This window comes from Pleuronectes platessa, chromosome 21, assembly GCF_947347685.1.
Source record: "Pleuronectes platessa chromosome 21, fPlePla1.1, whole genome shotgun sequence".
Classification (NCBI taxonomy): Eukaryota; Metazoa; Chordata; class Actinopteri; order Pleuronectiformes; family Pleuronectidae; genus Pleuronectes; species Pleuronectes platessa.
The window spans coordinates 15,105,989-15,128,646 of NC_070646.1; the positions used below are offsets into that span (position 1 = coordinate 15,105,989).

Here is a 22,658-nt window from a genome sequence, read left to right on the forward strand (position 1 = left end):
AGCAGCTGTAGATGACAAGAAAAGTCATTATGGATCATTATAGCTGCATCTTTCTTTGACTTAATTTATGCTAGAAGATGTATTTATTGGTAAGAATAAAGAGAAATTTCAGCCTATGAAAACACGACAGAAAAAAAATACAAACAACTGGGGATCACATAACTCTATATTAAATTGATCAGAGCCTTATCAGAAGTAAGATACATACCAGAGCGCCAACTAAATTGAGCAAGAAAACGACTGGCACTCCTCCAAAGGGGATTCCACTGATAACGTTGCCGTGTGAGTAGCAGGTGCCATTTTGTGGGAGGAAAGGGTTATTATTGGTTAGCACCTGGAAAGTGGCCCTTTGCGACCACTGTATATTGGGCATCACTGGAGTGGAACCTGCTGTTGAATCAAAAGAACATATATGCCGAGACAAGAATGAGGACAAATGGTGGGAAATGACTGCCCAGAGCCAAAACTGCCCCAACAGTGTGAAGAAAAGATAATGTGGTGTTATTTTTCATCCATGAACTGTGTGACAATTATTTTCATTAAATGTGGGTCACATAGTCCAATGTGGAATCTTCAAATTGTTTATGTTGTCTAAGCACTGGTTAAAAGATGACGATCTGAAGATTGACTGGTTCATTAAAAGTAGACTTGTGAATTTGGTTTGAAGTAAGTCTGGAAATGCTCAGGGATATTCCTTCTATGACAATCCTATTATCATTCTATGACAATCCTTTAATCCTATGACAAGGGTACAAACATTGATCCTCCATCAAAGTCAAGAAGCATCAAAGAGGCAACTGATCGTAGATCAAAGGCCTGTTCAAACATAGCAGGTAGACTAGAGCAGTGATTTTCAACCAGTGTGCCGCGGCACACTAGTGTGCCGTGAGAGATCGTCAGGTGTGCCGTGGGAAATTATCTACTATCTAGTGTTGCACCGAAGATGTTTACCGACATCTGCACATCGGTAATAAACTTGACTTTCACCGATATCATTGGTATTTGTGGTTAAACCGCTGGGCAGGTGCCGCGGCTGGGGGAGCAGTCGCCCCCGCCCTCCTCTCCACGCCTCCTGAGACCCGGCGTGCGGCACACCTCGACGTTTTTTTGAAGGGGGGGGGGGAGGTCCTCTTCTGCGGTGCCTCACGGCGTCAGTGGTGCGGGGGCTTTCTTTCTCTTGGACCGCGGTGTCCCCCGCCGGTGCGGAAGGCGGACTGTTGGAGGGGACCGGGTACGGGGTCGGCGGCGGCGACTCGGGACCATAGCTCTGGACGCGTGTCGGGATCTTCTCGCGGATCACCTCAGCTACGGCCCCCGCTAGGGGAACCCTCCGTTCGCGCGGGGGCCCCCCCTGGCGGTGCGCCTCGGCTGGCGCCTAGCAGCTGACTCTGGTGCGGACCAGGGGAATCCGACTGTTTAGTTAAAACAAAGCATCGCGAAGGCCCACGGTGGGTGTTGACCACCGTATATACAGTCATATACAGTCTATGGTGTTGACGCGATGTGGTTTCTGCCCAGTGCTCTGAATGTCAAAGTGAAGAAATTCAATGAAGCGCGGGTGAACGGCGGGAGTAACTATTGGCACTCAAAACAGGTCAATCTGTTTTAGACAGGGTTAAAAGCTCCTGTTTTAAATTATCCTTGTGGTATTTTGACCAAAATATGTTACAGACATTTCATTAAGACCCCAAGGAACCATATCAACTGTGATAAAATGGGTATAATATGTCTCCGTTAAATAAAGTTTAGTTAAATCAAAGATTGTTTCATAAATCTGATTCAATACCTCATTAAAAGGTAAGAGTAATAAAGGGCTGAAATAATTTAAAATAGTGCTTTTTAATACATTTAGAAACTATATTACTAATTATATGTATTATATGTACTGTGTTAGGCCATAGAGTGTCATTTTGTGTCATTTTGGTTGGTGGTGTGCCCCAGGATTTTGTAAATGTAAAAAATGTGCCGCGGCTCAAAAAAGGTTGAAAATCACTGGACTAGAGAGACACAGGTTTTTAAATTTTTATTTTATTTACAAAAAAGCAGAAACTGGCTCCTCAACTGAGACACAGGGGAAACGTTTATAGTGGCTGATCAGGCCATTCAACACAAAGGGGGATAGACTAAGACATAATAACATTTAAACAAAAAACAACCCCAAACGTGCCAGTATAATGTTATCTTAAAACGAAGGAAAAATTATTTGACATCAATATCACAACAGTAGTCAAAAAATGATCAACCAAAAATGGAAATTGCAAACTAGTGTTCCTCCCCATGATTATGAGGAACATGGTGCAGTGAATTTGTAATCAAGACCATTTCGACCTGTCTGCTGCCCCCAGGAACCAGTAACTCAAAGGAAACTTAATTCATTCTCACAAATTTTAAATGGATCAAACAAACATAGCTAACTAAATGTGTGCACTCCAAAATCTGTGTGTCTAGTTATTTATCTGTTACATGTGTGTTAGTACATTTTAAGGTTTTAAGGTTGTGTGCTAAAAGAAACCTCAACTAAAGCAAACTAAACATTAGTCTGAAAAAGCCAAGGAAACTGGTGGTAATGCACCTTGATGTTGGTTGCAACCCGCATATAAACCAAACAAAGACGAAGTAGTATACAATTCTATTCAGAGTTGGGCTATCTAATTAATTTATCTGATCAATTAGTTGGCCAATAATTTAGAATCCCATTAATTAGTTAAGTATTTATATAACGCTTTTCTAATCCTGATGACCACTCACAGCGCTTTACAGTACAGTTTTACACTATTCACACACACATTCATATAGTGCATCTGTGTGCAGCACATTCTCTATGAGAAGGGTTCAAGCTCAGTATCTTGCCCAAGGACACTTCGGCATGCGGACTAGGGAAGGCTGGAATCAAACCACTGACCTTCTGGTTAGAGGACGGCCGCTCTATTACCTGAGTCAAGCCATATTAGGCAGATTATTGGCTGTGACCATAGCTTTACTGGCAGCTGCCAAGTAGGCATGGCCGTCTAGGCAGGCAGGCAGGTAGTCAACAATGTGCTTCAGTAGCATGCACAGTAGACCTGATGGAGTCAGACACACACACACACAGACACACAGACACACAGACACACACACACACACACACACACACACACACCATTAAGAACTTCACACTATGTAAATGACTGGATATATGTCTTATGCATAATTGAAACATGAACATTGAGGTGTTTGGTCAAGTCTGACATAATGGAGTAATCAAGATAATGACATGTATTGAATGTGTACAGGTGCATGTTTGTGTCGAGCTAACTACTCACCAAAAGGCACAATGATTGGACAAATGATGCTGTTAGCCGTAACAACGGTGAATGTACAGAGGGTACATGCTGGGGCCCTGGGGCCTGTGTGTGTGTGTGCTGTTTGGGAGCTCACACACACATTCTTCGCCCGCTCCTGGCGTTTCACAACATGGCCTAAATTATTGATTAAAAATTAACGTGAACCTGAGCTCTGGTTCACGTTCATCATATGTAAACTGATTTGTTCAGATCATCTTTCACAAAAAAATGAACATTGTTGTGCATGAACGGTGTTTATTCAACGCCTTCATGCACAACACTGCCATAGACTGTATAGAAAGACAGCTCCCCAAAAGAGAAACCAATGTCTTGATCGCTCCCTAGTGGCAGGCTGCGGTATAGCTCATAGAAATCGGCTCCTCCATGTTAGGGAATGGGACATGGAGCAAACAAAAATGACAAACAGCACATTTAATAAATTTTTCTCGAAGGTGGTTTCTGCTATTTTAGATAATTCTCATCCCAGTAATGTATACTTGATTAAATTATTTAATTAAATCTGTTGTCAAACGTCACGATTGACATCTGAAACTAACAAGCGATTGCTCGAACATGTGTATTACATGTGTATTTGTAGGACATCCCCCCGATGACTACTGTGCTGACTCTGGATCCAAGTGACATCATCTGTGCAAGATGGCAGCGTTCACATATGGGATACTTTGGCTTCATTTTGGGAGACAATCTTTATATACAGTCTATGACAACTACCAACACTGAAGTCTAGGTATAAGATTAGTCAGTGACAAGTTTGTCATTGTATAAAACCAGACAATTACTATCAAATTTTATATTTTTACTTTTTACTTTATTTGTCGTAATATTATTATTATTCTCAACCCTTTGTCTACTTTTTCTTGTTTTTTGTATTATTGTGGTCTTATTGGTTGTAAAAATTCAGACTGTCCCTGCATATTGAAAACTTAAATAAAGTATTCAGAAAACAAATCTAGTTTAATGCATATACTCTTTAAGAAACCTTATGTTGTTTTTAATATGTGGCAGTCAAACACTGAGTTTATCCTGCATGATTAAACAGCAGTTATTTTTTCTATAGTCACTATAGTTCAGAGGAAGCACTTCAAGTGAAGTCATTTAATAATTTTAATTTCTCAATAGAAACTTAATTTTCTATTCATACAGCAAAACTTTTGCTATCATTTACACCCCCTCACACTCCTGCTCCTGGGTGTCACTTGCAGAATGTCATTTCCTTTTGCATCAGACTTCTCAAGATTATAGAGGCTGAAAATAGAGCCTGGCCTTTGCAGTGCAAACCATCTCTGCTTAGAGACGGATATGCTGTGTCCTTGTATTCTCATTCATGCAGATCGAGGGGACTTTGCATTGTCTTCTTCACCAGTAAAAATACCTGATATATTTCTACTTGGCTGACATTCTCTGGTCTGCACCCAGCTTCTCATTTTCCTTTCCTTTATTCATTTGACTTGTCACCCTTATTCCTATAATTTGTGTGCCTTGTTCCATTCAAATCCTGATTATTGAACATTCAGGCCTTTGCATATTAAGTCCATACATGGTAAGAATGAACTCACATGACCTCTGTGCTTCAGCTGCAGTGACATGCTGTGTAAAATACAGTATACTACGTGCCCCACAATTGTGAGGCGGCGGGATCTACTGTACTTCCTGCACTGCAGGGTGTGGAGTTCGCTTTTATCATTAAATAACCTGATCAGCGCAACAGCTCTGCACAGTTTAACTGGCACAGGTGAGCAAATTTGGTTCTGACTATGTCCCTCCGCTAAAGAAGAAGGCAAGTTAGCCACTTTAAAACTAAAGTGTACTCAGTAGAGCACATAACTCGGCCCAGCCGAGTTATCATGGACAAAGTTCTCAAACTAATGAAAAGTCATGTAAAATAACTGAATCCACATTATTTTAGCTATCTCAGTAGTTGCAGTTTGTATCTGTGTACCAATACAGCAAATCCACTGTCTCCGGATTTCTGATTGGATCTGCAACAAATTTCCCACATTCACAAATATCAGTCCTCTAAATTACCAGACTTTTTTTCATGAATTATTCTCAACAAAAACGTTGAAAAAAGCCCTATCTCACTCAAAATGGGAAAGAAAGTGAGAAAAAACACTTCTGGATCCTGATTCGGATCCACACCAAATAGTTTCTTCCCTGACCCATACCACATCTTTCACTCGGGTTTTATGGAAATCCATACAGTACTTATTGCATAATCCCGATACCTAACATTTATAATAGAAACAAAACCGAATGAATTACAATATTATGACTCATGAAGGGCAGATCATCCACAAACCAGTAGTTATTGAATAAAACGTGTACGTTTATAAAGAATTTCAAAAAGTTTCATCTTACTGTGGCGTGTCTCCACCTTAACTGAAACCCCCCTCACCTCCTATCTTAACACTCCTTAAGTCAGATGGCAGTGACCAGCACAGTCATCAGATGACAGCGAATTCCTGATCCTCTACCCTGCAACGATAACCGCAACTAACAAACAGTAAATACAGCATTTGCCATCTCTGTATATTCTTTATTTTGTCCACAGCCCTGCTTTAAAACCACTCAAAAGAATAAAATTATGTTTTCAATGAAGAGTAAATTTTGATATTCACACCAGTGCTCCACATTGACTCTCACCATTATAATGGCCCTGCTCATCTGCAACAGCAGAATGTGAAGGACAGGGACTACCACTCTGTACATCAAGCAGGATCAGTCTTTTTTATTATATCATCTATCATTATATTTTTCTTTGGTGTGGAGGTTGTGACAAACAACTGAAAACCAATGCATTTACTTTGTGTCCGCATTTTAAAGTCAAAACATTCATGGGCGCTCAATGAAACCAAGTGAATCTTCTATTCTATTTAAACAACATGGAGAGAAAAATTACAACTGCATCCGTCTGAATACAGCAAAGACACAGCAGATCCAGCTGTAATCTGATTGGCCCCAGTGTTCTTTTTCAAATAAACTAGTCACTTACTAACAATACTGACAATAAATATTACATTTGTAAGGAATTTTTATATTAGCTTTTTTGAAGAACAAGGAACAATTTTGAAGTGTGGCTCAGTAATAGTAAAGAACGGCTGACTTCAGTACGCACCTTGCTGGATCAGGAATTGTGTATGGATGTTGGAAATACACAATAATTGGCCCCTCTGTGTAAACTGCGGCCGCTTTATGGTCCTTAAATTAGATCAATCATAGATCTGCCTCTGCATCACACTCAACGTTGTGCTAGGTATAAACTAGGGCCCACAGTCTTTACACAGGGTTTCACAGTTTTAACCCCTCTGCACTTCCAGTCGAACATCAAATTTTATTCTGCCCCCAGTGCTGCTCTGATCAGCTGAAACAAAAACTGTGACTGATACTCACTCCTTCTCTGAGCAAAGAGCCAGAGAGTCTTTTTCAGCTTTGAGGGTGCATGGTAGGGTATCGTAGCCAGACTCAGAGATCAGTCACCCTTGGATGGATGAGGCTGAGATCAGCTATGCTGTCTGGGAAAGATTATTGGCTCACGATCGCTGGCTCAGAACACACTCATCGATTTCAGAGGAGAAGAAGGGTTGCGAGAGGCCACACTCCAACACTGAAATATCCATGGGACAATATGAGGTCTTAATGGATAATGATGGGGACATATTTTGGAGCTGTCTGTTTGTCAAGACGAAAAGAACATACAGTATGTGCCTGCTTCTATGTTTCGACAAATAACTCATCTGTTTGCAAAGTGGCTGGTGTTTTATTTCTCACACAAGAGGTGTGTCCTTGAAGTGAGGTCAAAATGTACTATTCAAGCTCCAGCAAAAAAAAATGTTTGTGCTGAAGCAGAGAGAGAAAATTCCACAAATGTCTGTATGTGTATCGTATTGGCTTCACGCTTCGCTTTTATATTGTTAATGACCCGGGGAAGTGCAGTGTTGAGTTTGGTACGATTTGGACATTAGATAAGTTCAATATTAATAAAATTGAATAAAGAGGTGACAAGCACACTGTAGCAGCCAGTGGGGGTGTAACTTCAGTCTGTGGACCAAGTTGAAAGTGTCTTGCTCCACCAAATCTACGTGGTTTGTAACTGACTCAAACCACAGATCAAATTCGCCGCCAGATCATTTTGAGAAATTTATCATTTTTATTTCACAATATCTGCCTGACTCAGACATTAACAGGTGTCATGGGTGCTGAACTCCATCATGGCATCAACATTTAAAATATGACTTCCTCTTTTGAAATTTCTCTTCAAAGTAGAATCACAACATTAATTTATTTGCTGAAATGCTTCATATCGACCTGAATTAGATAGATAGATAGATAGATAGATTACTTTATTCATCCCCGAGGGGAAATTAAGTCGTCATAGCAGCCGGTACATTTGAATACAATAAAATACAATACAATAGAATAAAATATAAAATATAAAATATAAAATATTGCGGTAGAAAGAATAAAAACAGAAACACAAGATAAAATAGGTAGATAAGGTGCAGTGGCAGATGATGGTAATAGTACTGATGATATGATGGTAATGTTATTGTTAGACAGTATATCAAAAATAGTACAGTATATATAGTATATAATATATATTTATATATGATAGTAATTATACCAATATAATAGCAGTATATAGTAATAATAGCAGCAACAGTATATATAATAATAATAATAGTAAAATATAATAATAATAACATGTACACATGTATAAATAAAATATGTGTATATAGACTTATATATACAAAGAATATACAAAGAGTATGATATAATATATGATATATAGTACAGGTATAGATATAAGTATTTGGCGATACAATAGATAATATAATATACTGTGAGTGTAAGAATATGTAGACAGAGTGTGCAAAAGACAATATTATTGTATGAAATGATGAATTGAGACAGGTATATTTAGTGCAGTTCTGTGATGGTGGCTCTGACAGAGGTAGATGAGTTGTAGTCTTATTGCGGTTGGGAGGAACGATTTCCTGTATCGTTCCTTAGAGCAGCGGGGTTGAATGAGTCTGTGGCTGAAGCTGCTCCTTAGCTTGTCCAGTGTTATGTGGAGGGGGTGAGAGGGATTGTCCATGATTGCCAGCAGTTTTGCCAGCATCCTGTCCTCCACCACCTCCTCCAGGGTGACAAGCTTAGAGCCAACCACAGACTCTGCCTTCCTAATCAGTTTTTTCAGTTTGTTGGCGTCCTTAGCCTTGATGCCCGCACCCCAGGACACCACAGCAAAGAAGATGGTGCTCGCCACAACAGACTTATAGAACATCTGCAGCATCTTGTTGCAGACATTGAATAAAGAGCTTTTATTTTGAAAAGTTATGAACCTGGTTCTAAAGAATTGTATCGATTGTATCAGACAAATACCTGCCATGTAATGTATACAAAAAAACACCAGTTTAGTAAATAACAGTAATAAAGCAAATTAAATTAGATTTGGAAAAAAAAAACACTTACCATACAATCTTGACTGCAGATAAACTTGGTAGGATGAACACAAAGTTGTCTAACTTCACTCTGCTCCATAGACTGTTTATAAAAAGCTCTGCACTCAACGTCCAGCACACAAAAAATAAAAAGGGACAGTATATTGGGGAACTGTTTGAGGAGGACTCACTGACATGGAATAATTCTGAAATAGCTCTGGAGCATTATCACAGGACAAGAGAACAGGCAGGTTTAGAACAGGCTCTGCGCTAGTAATAATTATGAATCCATCATTCAATTATTTAAACTCCTTAACAGTCATAGTGTTTGATTCCAAAGATCCAGATCGTTTGGATTGGATCCGTGGTACTGGATCTGAGGCTTTCACTGTATGGTCAGAGCCAGATGGGAGGATGAATCGTCTGCGCATATTCGAATCATCCTCATTAGTCTCATTTGCAGCGACATGACACATTGGACATTAATTGGAAGATAAGAGACATTTTCAACTCATTTATGCAGCAAGTCTGTGCCTAAAACTCACTCTATACGTGGCTTTAATAAACTCCTTCATTGATTCTGAAGCTGTAACCTCGTTTCAGATGTAGCATCAGGTGTATGATCACCAAACTTTTAATAAAACATTGGAATCTGTCACGATTTCTGCGTAAAAGCGCGTCAGCCTCCCTCTCCCTTTACCTCCTCTGTGCCATGGATCGTATTTCATCCTGTGAATGAACAATAGTTGCACACACGTGAAACATCTTACACGTGTTTGATGTAAAGGTCTCTCCGGTGTGAGTGTTACAGTGGTGACGTCAGGAGCACAGAGCCGCGGGCAGCGCGCTCACAGGCGGAGGACGAGACAACCTGTGCCGGTGCGCGCCTCTCCAAACTTCACCAGCACTGTCCAGGAGCGCGGAGCCAAAACAAAAACACCGGGAGAGGGCGACCATCGTCCGGGGGCGAGCGATGAATAACAAGTCCCTCAACGCGAGTCAGCCGCGGGTCGGTGGCGGCTCCGGGACGGTGGATCATGAACTCGCCATCACCTCCACTTTCGGGACGCTTCTCTCCTTCGTCTATATAATCGGAGTGTCGGGGAACGTGTACACGCTGGTGGTGATGTGCCACTCGATCCGCTTCGCCACTTCCATGTACATCTCCATCATCAACCTGGCCCTGGCGGACCTGCTCTACCTCTCCACCATCCCCTTCGTGGTGTCCACGTACTTCCTCAAGGACTGGTACTTCGGGGACGTGGGCTGCCGCATCCTGCTCAGCCTGGACCTACTCACCATGCACGCCAGCATCTTCACGCTCACCGTCATGTGCACGGAGCGCTACCTGGCCGTGATCAAGCCGCTGGACACGGTGAGGCGCTCCAAGAGTTACCGCAAGGCTCTGGCGTGGGGCGTGTGGCTGCTCTCTCTGGTGCTCACCGTGCCCATGATGGTCATGGTGACAGAGACCACCAAGAACACGCCGGACGGGGGCATGAAGAGGATGTGCGCGCCGACCTGGGCGCCCCTGGCGTACAAGGTGTATGTGACAGTCCTGTTTGGCACCAGCATCATGGCACCGGGGCTCATCATCGGTTACCTGTACGTCAAGTTGGCGCGCACTTACTTGGAGTCCCAGCGCAACTCTGTGATCAGCAGGGGCAGCAAGCGCTCGCCCAAACAGAAGGTGCTGATCATGATCTTCACCATCGTGATGGTGTTCTGGGCATGTTTCCTGCCCTTCTGGATCTGGCAGCTGCTGCCTCTGTACCACACCAAGCCGCTGAGCCTGGCCTCGCAGACCCACACCTGCATCAACTACCTGGTGGCGAGCCTCACATACTCCAACAGCTGCATCAACCCGTTCCTCTACACGTTGCTCACCAAGAACTACAGGGAGTACCTGAAGAACCGGCACCGGAGCTTTTACAGGTACACGTCCTCCTTCAAGCAGCGGCCGCCCAGCCTCTACTCGTGGGGGAAGTCTGCGTCCTCCAGCAACCAGTTTGAGTTACACTCCGAGACGCTGGCCATGGGGACATTGAAGTGACGTGTGAGTCCCGTGGAAGAGAGGAGGAAGCTTTAACAAGCAGCCATAGGTAAGTGTCGGTGATAACCTCTCCATTACGCACAGTTACACCGCGCGTAAAAAGTTCTCAGTTCATTAGTCAGTGTGGATTCTTTTCAAACTTTCTGGTTAATAAAATATTTTAGAGATAAATGTATTGTGATACTCAATCCACCCCTGACCGTTTCCATCCTGAGGCCCATTAACACTGTTCACTGGATTTGAGGCCTGATCACACTGACCCACTTAAACACAGACGTGATATATAACGGAAGATATGTTACATATAACTGAAGGGTGTTATAAAAAAGTACACTTTACAGCAGCTCCTAGTTGTTTTCGAAAGAAAACTGAGCATGGCCGGATTAACTTTCTTGGGGGCCCTGTAGAAAAAGTGTGCAGCTTGGGCCCTAGATTTTAATAAACCTTATTAAAGGTCCTACACAGAACTTTTCATTTTCATTGATTTGGGGCGCCTCTGTTGACAAAAGTGTTTCCATTATCACCTGTCCTACAAACCTTGGTCCAGAGAGAAAGTGCATGGAGGAGGTGTTTTGGAAGTCATGAAAAAAGACCCAGATGTTGTGAGTTCAGGACACACACCAATAAAACACTGCGACAACCACAGCAAAATAAAGATACATATAATATTAACATATTTCTAAGTTAAAAATAATCTTCTAATAATATTAGAACGGATTCAATCATCGTTGAGTGTTGACAAAATATTCTCAATGATACATATTGAGTCGGTGCCTCCCTGATTATTTACGATATTTGGTTCCAACAGAAACCCGAAATAACGAGAGAGAGCGAGAGGGAGAGGGCGAGCTGAGCGGGAAGCGTCACAAACCGGATTTTGCATACTTGTACTGTGTGTACTGTGCATACTGTGTGTACTGTGACTAAAAACAACAATACATTTTTAACTCATCTCCAGCTTGAGCTGCCCTCTCAGCCTTAACTTCCTTTATAGTTATTTTCCCACTGCAAGACAGACCACGCAACGTCGGCCCGTCCTCCATGTTTGTTTCTTCTTCTGAAGTCATGTTCCATCACGCAAGTCTTCCACACTCTGGTTAAGAATGTGGCGGTAATGCACCTAAAAGTCGTTTGCCAACCGCCATAAAAAAAGAGGAAGAAGAACAAGAAGAAGAACAAGGACAAGAACAAGAACAAGAACAAGAAAAGAGGCAGTTTCTCTCCTGATCCAGCATAACGTTACATTGTTTTGCTTCAAAATAGAGGATACCAGCAAACAAAGCTCAAACAAAGCAGAACAATCAGGACACCAGAGCATCTGAGAAGCAACCTGTGGAAGCGTGTCAAAGATGTCCAAGTAACAATCATAGGTGAGGCTGTTAGTCGTCTTCGTGCCATGCGATTGGCACAGCACACAAGTGGAGCAACGTCAAGTGTTCAAACTTGAGTGACATGTCAAACGAATAGTGTGACATGTCAAATACATTCAATCCTGATTTTGGGGGAAACTGACAGCCCTCGTGTCTTCCTTTTTATATCCAACAATTGTTTTCTTTGCAGTTCAGTTGTTATTTGATTGAATGCGATGTCACTGCGGACTGTGATTTGGATGTAAATCTACAGCACATCCCTTTTTCTATCTTTGATACAACTCTAGCAATCCAATAAAATTGCAGATGGGAACTGTAAACCGTTTTCTGTGCAAACACCATAAATTACATATTTATAGTTCACTTTAATGTAAATACTAATAGATAATAGTACCAGTAAATTCAAAATACTCAAAGACACTTTACAAATGTTAAAATGAATAGGAGCAAGCCGGTGAGGTCGGATGGGGCCTGGTTATGGAGGGCTTTGTGTGTGAGGAGAAGGACTTTGTATTGGATGCCAGTCGAGATAGATGCCCCTCCCCCCCCCGTAAAAAAAAAATCTTGTGACCTCAGTATAAAAGCAGTTGTTTAATTATTTTCATCTTTGTCACTGCCTTCAGATGGACACAACGTTGACAGATGGGAAATGTTGAAGTATCGTAACAGAAGCTTAAAATTATCACATTTTGAGGGAAATGATCGTCAATGACCAGAGTGTGGATGGGATGCTCAATACAGACGTTTCATAGCTGTGTCCAGACTCTGAAACACAGTTGTTTTCATGCTTAGGTTCTTCACACCGTACGTGTGTGCTGTGGGTAATATTCTTGGAAGCCACTGAGAAGATGAGTACCTTGCATGTCAGCAAACCATTACATGATTAAGAAGCAAAGTGATTCAGCAAACGCTGTCGTTGTGCTCGCGAGTCACGTTCATCATCACAAGCATGATTGGCTGGAGAAACATCACGTGAGAAGAGACATGGTCCATATTTTACTGTTTTAAGTGTATGTATATGATAATTATCCTACATTTGTTGTTAAGATAATTAATTGTACACTTTTTAGTGTCCAACCAGTGATCTCTTGCATTTAATCCGTATAGCTTACACCAAGATCATATTATATTCACCTGTATGTATCTTATTGTGAAATTCACTCATTTATATTTACCTGAATATCATTAAATAGTACTACGAATCATATTGTATACACTCACACACTCACACACACACACACATATAAATGTCTACCTTATCTACTGCAAGTGAACAAGCGAATTTCCCCGACGTGGGATCAATAGTTTTATCTTATCACAACAAAGCAGCTTTATTTGACAACTCGGACGGCTTGTCTACCAACAGAAACCAGCCATGTGGTACCTCTTTTATTTTCAGGAATATTACAACATATAGTGTTAATAAATACTTGGCAATCAGAGGGATCAAAGTGTTTCCGGGGGAAAGTTTCACTGTACAAGATGTTATACAGAGCTTGAGGTAGATATTTTTGGAAGACATCTCACTTGAATTGTTTCAAATGCATTGTGAAATCCCTGTTTATTAGTTTGTTGTACGCTACCGACTGTCAATCAGGGAAAGCACACATTTTCCCACGAGTTCCAAATAGCCTTGTCTGTGTAGCAGTTATTCTGTGATAATATGAATTGATAATATGCAGAAGTTAAATTCAAAATGATAAATACAATAGGTGCTGAGGTGGATCCTGCTTCTTCTTGGAGGTTTAAAGAGGGTGTGTGTCAAATCAAGTTCTAATATCTATAATAGTAAATGGTTTGTGTTTCTATAGCACTTTACTGGTCTTGCTGACCAATCAAATGTTTATTACAGGTAATTGTCATTCACCCATTCACACACACACATTGACACACTGCATTATGGGCAGCACAATCTGTGTTCAAGGACACATTTGCATTTAATTAATTATCACAAATTAAATGACAACGGCAACAAATTTGATTGGGGCCCACAGCTCCTCTGGGTCTAATCCCTGAGCCATTTGTCGAAACAGATTTCAGAGATGAGAGAGAATTTGCGGCATTCACCAGTTTTTCATATTCTGAATTTTCTGTGAGGTGCATGCAAATTTCACAGCTGAACTCAGCGTTGGGTCCAGACCTGTCATACAAGTCATGCACTGTAAGTTTCCCTGTTCTCTACAGGTCAATAAACCTTCAGTGTAACTTTTCTACAGCAAAAAAATGGGTAAAAAACAACTAGACCTGTGTTATGAATTTTGTTAAGTTGTGTATTTACGCCAACCATAAAGTTTCAAGGACGCTTTAAACCCGCGAAATCTGTGTTTTTAATCAAGGATATTGTCCTTTATATTTGGTCACATCTCCTTTGTGCATTCATCAGGGTTGTGATTGTCTGCCAGAGAGGTACAAAGTCCTATGCCAGTTCTTGGTCGTTTTATCTTAACTGGCTGAATGAATGTAGTCATCACATGAGCATCAAGGCTCATTTATGCTCAACATTGGATACAAATATGGATACAGACAAAAAATGCTGGGAGCAGAGGTGCTGAGCATAGACTGTATATAAAGAGGTGCTGAATAGGCTGTAGCATCCCCTACTGGCCAGGAGCAGAAAAGTTTACTAAACAAACACATTATTATTATTATTTATAATATTCATTCTCGAACATTCAGTGTATTTTCTTTGTAGATATGAATCTGATGCACTTATGTACAGCAAGGTATAGATAAAGTCAAGCGCAACTTCTGACTAATAATAAACCTGCATTTGGTCAATATGCTGCTGGGATGGCCTCGGGCTATATAATAGTCCTGGTACTGCCCTGCCTGTGAGGTCTCACCTGCTGGGAGTCTATATAAGGCCATAAAGCAGTTTCAAGATGGCTGTCTCTCTCGCTCCCTCCTGAAAGGCTGGAGTATTTTGGGTTCTGTTCTGTTCTGCTTGTTTGTTGTTGGCTATGGTTACGGATAGTTTATGTTAACTCTTACTTACAGTTACACATCATCTAACACCCACACCTCACTACTGATTACTTATCTAACATACGATGCTTTGCTTAAGTTTGAGTTGATTTCAATAAATCATTGTTTATTTAAATGGTCGCTGTGTGGACCTCCCTTCTCCAACAAGCTGGGCATACCAAAGCATTGACAGTGTTGGCGTTTAAGTTTAAAGACTGTTGTTGTGTGAAATGGAGTTGACCGTTCAAATTGATAAAAAAATCTAAATTGTTAATTTAATGTGAAATTATTACATAGACTTCTTCTCAGCACGCCCCGACTCTTAGTCGCCATGTTTGTTGTCATCAGAAACTCTCGACTCTGTGCTGCCCTCTATGGATGATGATATTGTTTCACAACCAGGCCAAAGTAAGGGACAAATGGAAACAGTAAAATCTGCTTTTGTACATAAAGGCATTAAAAATCAGCCTTTACTGGGAATACTAACCATCAAAGTATTCACATTACTCTATGTCATATTTGACATAACCACACGTAACACTTGGTGAATCTGATTCAATTAAGCAAAATGAAAAAAAGTGAAGAGAGGTCTGGGATAATACTATGAAAATGATCTTGTTCCACTGCCAAGTTTCCCTAAAGTTCCAGTGCAAGCATCCTCCCTTTGCTGGTGTGCTAAAAGTTTGATTGGGACTGAATTTAGCTCAGAGGCGTTGTCTGGCCAGAAACAACAACAAAAAACACACAGTCCACCTGCAGCCAATTACTTTCACTGAATTTGCATGCCTCCTCCCACAGAGGCAAACACACTTCTGTCATTGTAGTACTCTCTGTGCCGAGAACGCCCACAACACAGACGGCAAACTTCCAACTAGGCTGTGGACGATCTGTTTACGAGACTAAACTGTGTCCTAGTTACCTGAATGAGGATGATCTCACTGTTGAAAAAGGTGGAGCGCCCTCAGTCACTCAACTCAGTGATTACTTTTGTCACCATCCAAAAATACTTATCTTGAGGATGAAAAGGAGAGGGTGACAGTCCCGTCTGTTCAGGGTGTTCCTTTTGGCAGGTATCTTAATGAGCTTAATACCTCATGTTTTATGGAGCGCTCATGACTCTTTAATTAAGATAGCTGCTAGCAGTGAAAGGAAGCTCTTCTACTTTAATCTGCTATAATAAAGTATCAGCTCGCACAGCCATCTGCTGCAAACATTCTGTGCCCTCTTTACATTCGCCAAGCAGCGGTAAGAAAGCCAGCTGTGTGTATGCAGCGACATGGATGGTAATAATGTGCCGCGCTCCTCGAACACACACACACACACAGGCAGGAAAATGTCCTCCATGTCCGATTTATTCTAATTATGATCTGAGTGATGTCTGGAGCTGACATTTTCCAACACTCCCAGGAGGGGTAGTACACTAAGTGTGTCTTTGCATGTCAAATGAAACCAACTCATACATAAAATGATTGCATCGAATCCCCTCGGTGCTTCACAAACACTGTTACAGCACAGATGTGGAAAATACTTTTCTCTTTCTTGCTTCTTAACATACCTTCTGACAAGTCTTTGCAGCATTTCCATAAGGCAAGTTCCAGACACACTCTGGTCTGTGTGGGAGTTATCGACAATGGCTGAATGCATTCAAGATTCATGAGAAGCCTGGGGGGGATTGGTTGATTTCCGTCATGACCTGCTCCCTGTGTTCCTCTCAGCCCCCTGGTCTCTTACCTTCATCTCTTTAAAACCTGCCATTCTCCATCAATCCATAAGATGTCCCCTTACTTTTTCCTGTTTTCAGCAGGCTGTGTAGAAAAATGGACGTAGACTCTGTTTCCAGAAAGTGAAGCCAATGCAGAGTTGCCTGAAATCTGAATTCTCTGGAATGACCAGCAGAGAGCGATTTGACTGGTTTTAGAAGAAGTCAGTTTTGAAAGAAGTCTATAGAGAAAATTACCCTACATCTCGCTTGATTTAAGTTGCAAGTTTCAGATCTTCAATACAGCACGTTCAGTTTTAAATAATGGTCGCATTTAGAGTAAGCTAGATGGGGGGCGTGGATACTGTAAGATTGACAGCTAGTACCCTCCAATGGATGCATATCCCAGGTGTGTGTGTGCGTGCGGTGTCCTTTACCTCTCTGTCAGGCTCCAACCTTTGCTCTTCCAAATATGGTTCCTTGTGGTTTCAAAAATCCAACACGGCACTGGAAAATGTCATCTCCACGTTTTTTAAATGCCAGCTCACTGTAAAAAAGTTATACACATCTTTTCTTTGGGGAAAAACTACTATTACACAAAGAAAACAAAAAAGTATATTTACAGTTTTTCCCGTGACTAAGATCTCAAATTGTTATATTTACACACTGAGATTGAACCATCCTCCATGGCTCCAGTCCAGTGGTTCACAGCTGTGTGACTGCTTAACATGGCAGAAACCTTCAATGGTTTCATTAAATAGGGATAAGTGCAGACAGCAGCGTCTGACTCCTCAATTGTGGACAGTGATATGTAATTTGACCAGTTGGCACAAGCCAATTACAATTGCAGGGGTAATCAGCCACCCAACTAATAAAACAGCTCATATCATGATGAGATTGAGACAACATGACAGATTTTTTTTTCTGATTATCTCCATAATTAATCAGAATGCAGGGACGGAGTAAGATAAGGGTGACATGGACATTGGGTACCTTATTGGGGGGGCGGCACAGAGTAGAAAAAAACCTGCATGGTTTCAATCTCTTAAAGAGATCGATCACTCAAAAATGAAAATTCACTCATTATCAACTCACCCCTATGCCAATGTAAGTGTTGGTTAAGTGTTTGAGACCACAACACACTTTGGAGTCTCAGGGGTAAGCAGCGTTGCAGCCAAATCCAATACAATTTGAGTAAATGGTGACCGCTTAAATGCCTCTTTCCTGCTGCTGTGGTGTTATCCAAGTGTTCGACAATAGGGTCATGGATTAGCAACAGTCAATAGCTTTCCTCTCCCATAAATTTAAATGATCTTTTTGAGATTGGTTTTAGTGCAGAAGTGTGTGTCTGAGATTATGAGATTATGAGACAATTTTCTAAATTAAAGCGGGGTTGCAAACGATCAAAACCTGTATTTTACTGTTTGGACCTTAAAGAATCCACTAACCTTGTTGATCAATATGTGACACAAGCCGTACAAAGTGACTGTGTGCTTCTTTACAGTGAACAGTTAATTTGCTGTGAAAATCAAAGAAGATTACTTGCTCCTTAAAATGGGACACTACCCTCCATCTTCATGTTCCTGCTCATTATCTGAGGAGAGTTTCTGTGCTGTAGGCACTTATTGCCAGTACCTTGGATGTGATGTAACTACACTTAATGCTTTGTTAGCTCCTCCAAATCATGTCTTTGGATCTCAATTACCTCCCATATCAGACAACACTTGAAACATGGTCCAAGTCAAATCAGGAATGCGATCATTGACCTTATGAACCAGGATTTCTAACATGGAGACTATGTCATGGATAGTTTTTATCTAGCTTTATACGAATCACATCTTTTTGTAATTTGTTTGCTATTACTTGTTGTATTGTACTTTATTGCCATTTAAATTTTCGTCTTAGGGACCGGCAATGGAAATAAGTGGAGTGGGTAATGGCTGGTTCAATGGTTGTGAAGTTTATGGCCCTTGTTGAATAAATAAATAAAGTATAATAATGGATGTACAGTGCCTTGCATAAGTATTCACCCCCCTTGGACTTTTTCCCATTATGTACTGTTACTAACTGGAATTCAAATAGACTTAAATAAACTTTTTCCCGTTTGATCAACAAAACATGCATAGTACTTTGGAGGTGCAAAATAAATTTTATTGTGACACAAACAATAATGAGAACAAAAAAGTTGACATCTGTTGGGTGCATAAGTATTCACCCCCCTGTGTCAATACTTGGTAGAACCCCCTTTCGCTGCAATTACAGCTGCAAGTCTTTTGGGGTATGTCTCTACCAGCTTTGCACATCTAGAGATGGAAAGGTTTGTCCATTCTTCTTGGCAAAAAAGATGAAGCTCAGTCAGATTGGATGGAGACCGTCTGTGAACCGCAATCTTCAAGTCTTGCCATAGATTCTCTATTGGATTGAGGTCTGGGCTTTGACTGGGCCATTTTAAGACATTAACATTCTTTAATCCAAACCATTCCTTTGTAGCTCTGGCTGTATGTTTAGGGTCATTGTCCTGCTGGAAGATGAACCTCTGCCCCAGTCTCAAGTCTTTTGCAGACTGCATCAGATTTTCTTCAAGGATTTCCCTGTATTTGGCTCCATCCATCTTTCCCTCTATTCTGACCAGTTTCCCTGTACCTGCTGAAGAGAAGCATCCCCACAGCATGATGCTACCACCACCATGTTTCACTGTTGGGATGGTGTGCTCAGGGTGATGGGCAGTGTTGGGTTTTCGCCACACATAGCGTTTTGCATTGAGGCCAAAAAGTTCAATTTTGGTCTCATCTGACCAGAGCACCTTCTTCCACATGTTTGCTGTGTCTCCCACATGGCTTCTGGCAAACTCCAAACGGGATTTTTTATGGATCCCTTTCAACAATGGCTTTCTTCTTGCCACTCTTCCATAAAGGCCAGATTGGTGGAGTAGACGACTAATAGTTGTCCTGTGGACAGATTCTCCCACCTCAGCTGTAGATCTCTGCAACTCCTCCAGAGTAACCATGGGCCTCCTGGTTGCTTCTCTGATTAATTTTCTCCTTGTCCGACTCTTCAGTTTGGGTGGACGGCCTCCTCTTGGTAGGTTTGCGGTTGTGCCATATTCTTTCCATTTTCTTATGATGGATTTTATGGTGCTCAGAGAGATGTTCAAAGCTCTGGATATTTTTTTATAACCTAACCCTGCTTCATATTTCTCCACAACTTTATCCCTGACCTGTTTGGTGAGCTCCTTGGTCTTCATGATGCTGTTTGTTCAGTAATGATCTCCAACAAACTCTGAGTCCGTCACAGAACAGGTGTATTTATACTGAGATTAAATTGCAGACAGGTGGACCCTATTTTCTAATTATGTGACTTGCAAATGTGACTTGTGAATGCAATTGGTCGCACCAGATCTTTGTTAGGGGTTTCACAGTAAAGGGGGTGAATACATATGCACTCAACACTTTTCAGATTTTTATTTGTAAATAATTGTGAAATCCATGTAATATTTCCCCCCACTTCCAAATGATGCACTATTTTGTGTTGGTCCATTACATAAACTCACGATGAAATAAATTTTAATCTGTGGTTATACCATGACAAAATGTAGAAAAGTCCAAAGGGGGTGAATACTTATACAAGGCACTGTATATTCTTCAGCTCACCAAAAATGTGTCTTTAAAAACTGCTTGAGCTCTCCTTCAACTTTGATTTAGTATGTCACTGGGACACAAAGGGACATCAAGAAACATTTGTCACACTGTGTAGTTGGGGGTGTAATAGAATATTTAATTACATTTCACAGCAATGACAATTATCAATTCTGGTTGTTTAATTCTTACCCAGCTGCGGCTGGGGGGAACTTGCTTGTACCACTCAAAGATCCAAGCAAGCGCACATGAACAGTGAACTCACAATGCTTTTATACAAGTCAAACCCCTCCTCACACAGATGCAGAATGTTCATCCAATCAGATCTCTGCTTTGTTGTAATCAGGCTTACATTTGGTCACCTTCAATCTGAATGAGGACCCCTTTGAAAGTTACAATACAATGGCAACAGGCATCTGCTTAGACTCCAAGTTTCTCTTAGACCCCTGTCTCTGCTGGATGACCCATAAAAGAGTCTAGGTGTGAAAACCTTTTGTCTCAGCAGAGGCACAGAGGAATCTCCAACGAATGCACATCTGAGTCTCCTAAGCTGACCCCCACATGTTGCAGTCTTAAAACACACAGGAACACATCTCAGAATAATATTCTCCATCTATACTTATCATTCCTTCATTCAACTTAACTAAATATAAAATCTGCCATCACAGGGGCTACTGCCATGGTCTATAGTAGCAGGGGTTGCAGCTGTCCACAGATCTGCATGCTCATTCCACCTGGGATATGGCTTTGTCATGGATAGTTTCAGGATGTTTCTGCTGAAGATATGAGTTTCTGCCAACTGGGCAATGACACACCGTCACCAGACTGCAAAAGGACTGGTACTTTGACATCTCATAGGCTCCAGTGTGGGTTCAGTCCCAGACTGCGATTTGTCAGTGACCAGCCTTTGCGGTAAGAAGGAGTCTCTCTATCCTATCGTGAGATTCTGAATCGAATGATGGAAGAGAAGTCTAGGTCAAGAAAATATCCTTGGTTCTCTGAAATATGAGTGAAGAATCTCACTGGACCAACCACATTGCCTGGAGCAAGGAGTGTGTGCTTACTTAATAAGAGGAGATAAAGTCATGCAATTACAGCAAGAGAAGGTCCTTTCTTTAGGGAGCTGACGCCTCGTTGGTCTGCAAAGTGTAAAATGGCTTCTGGGAGAAAGTGCAGGGAGCGTGTCAATGGTAAAGTACCTACTCGTGTATCAGAGAACCAGGGTTTATTTCTAAAAATGTAATCCCTGTGTTTAATACTTACATATAGCTGTTTACTGACATGTTCCTAAAGGCAACTAGATGATTAATTATATTAATACTTCAAACATCTTTATGTGCCTAATCATTTGAACAGCATTCACAGCATTACCCAATAAATATAATTATGTCCCAACAAAAGTTAATGCAGACTTGATGTTCACTGGGATAGACTTTTACAACAGGTTTCATAATGATTCTAAACAGTTTTGCTATTGTGGTGAAATGAATGTAAGCCATCGGCTGCCTGGAAAAAAATCTAAAGGAAAATCCATTCATATTCCTGAAATATAGCAGCATTGTCTGCATATAGATTCTATGCAAATTATGTAAACTAGCTAAAACATGCACAACAAACACTGGTAAGGTCTTTATATGGAAATATCTGCTGCTATTTGAAAGCAGTTTGCATGATGGAGCTTCCTGCATTTTAACCACATCTACTCTAAAGGCTCCTTTATGTTGCGTTTATGTCCAATAAGAGATTTGTCTGTTTCAAACTGTGGCACAGTCACTGCCCACATACTTCCATGAGTATCTTATGTTGGCAGGGTAAAGCCATAAATCCACTCAAGGCCAGTGAAGAGTCCAGAGTTTCTGACCACAACAAACATGGCGTGGTGGTAAAGGGATGCCATGCGTTGGATTTATGATTCTGTGTTGTACAGCAAGATAAATAATAACACATCGTAAGGTTCAAATCTAAGAAAGTATGAGGTAGTGATGAGAATGGAGAAAGTGCTTTGTTCTGTGAAGATGTGGAAGATAAGAACGCTCAGTGACGTCTTGAGCAGAGGACAGGTTTGATCAATTTACGCAGTTCCTCAACTGTCTGGCTCACAAAAGAAACATTTCTATTAGACAGAAGCAGTCAACACAGATTATATGGATCT

The 22,658-nt window shown here is 41.2% G+C and overlaps 1 protein-coding gene across 1 annotated transcript; it reads left to right on the plus strand.

The window, feature by feature from the left end:
- Window positions 1-9,758: 9,758 nt before the first annotated feature.
- Window positions 9,759-10,838, plus strand: LOC128427072 (urotensin-2 receptor). The gene has a single exon (XM_053414164.1). The coding sequence runs from the start codon at window positions 9,759-9,761 to the stop codon at window positions 10,836-10,838; it is 1,080 nt and encodes a 359-aa protein (XP_053270139.1).
- Window positions 10,839-22,658: the final 11,820 nt, after the last annotated feature.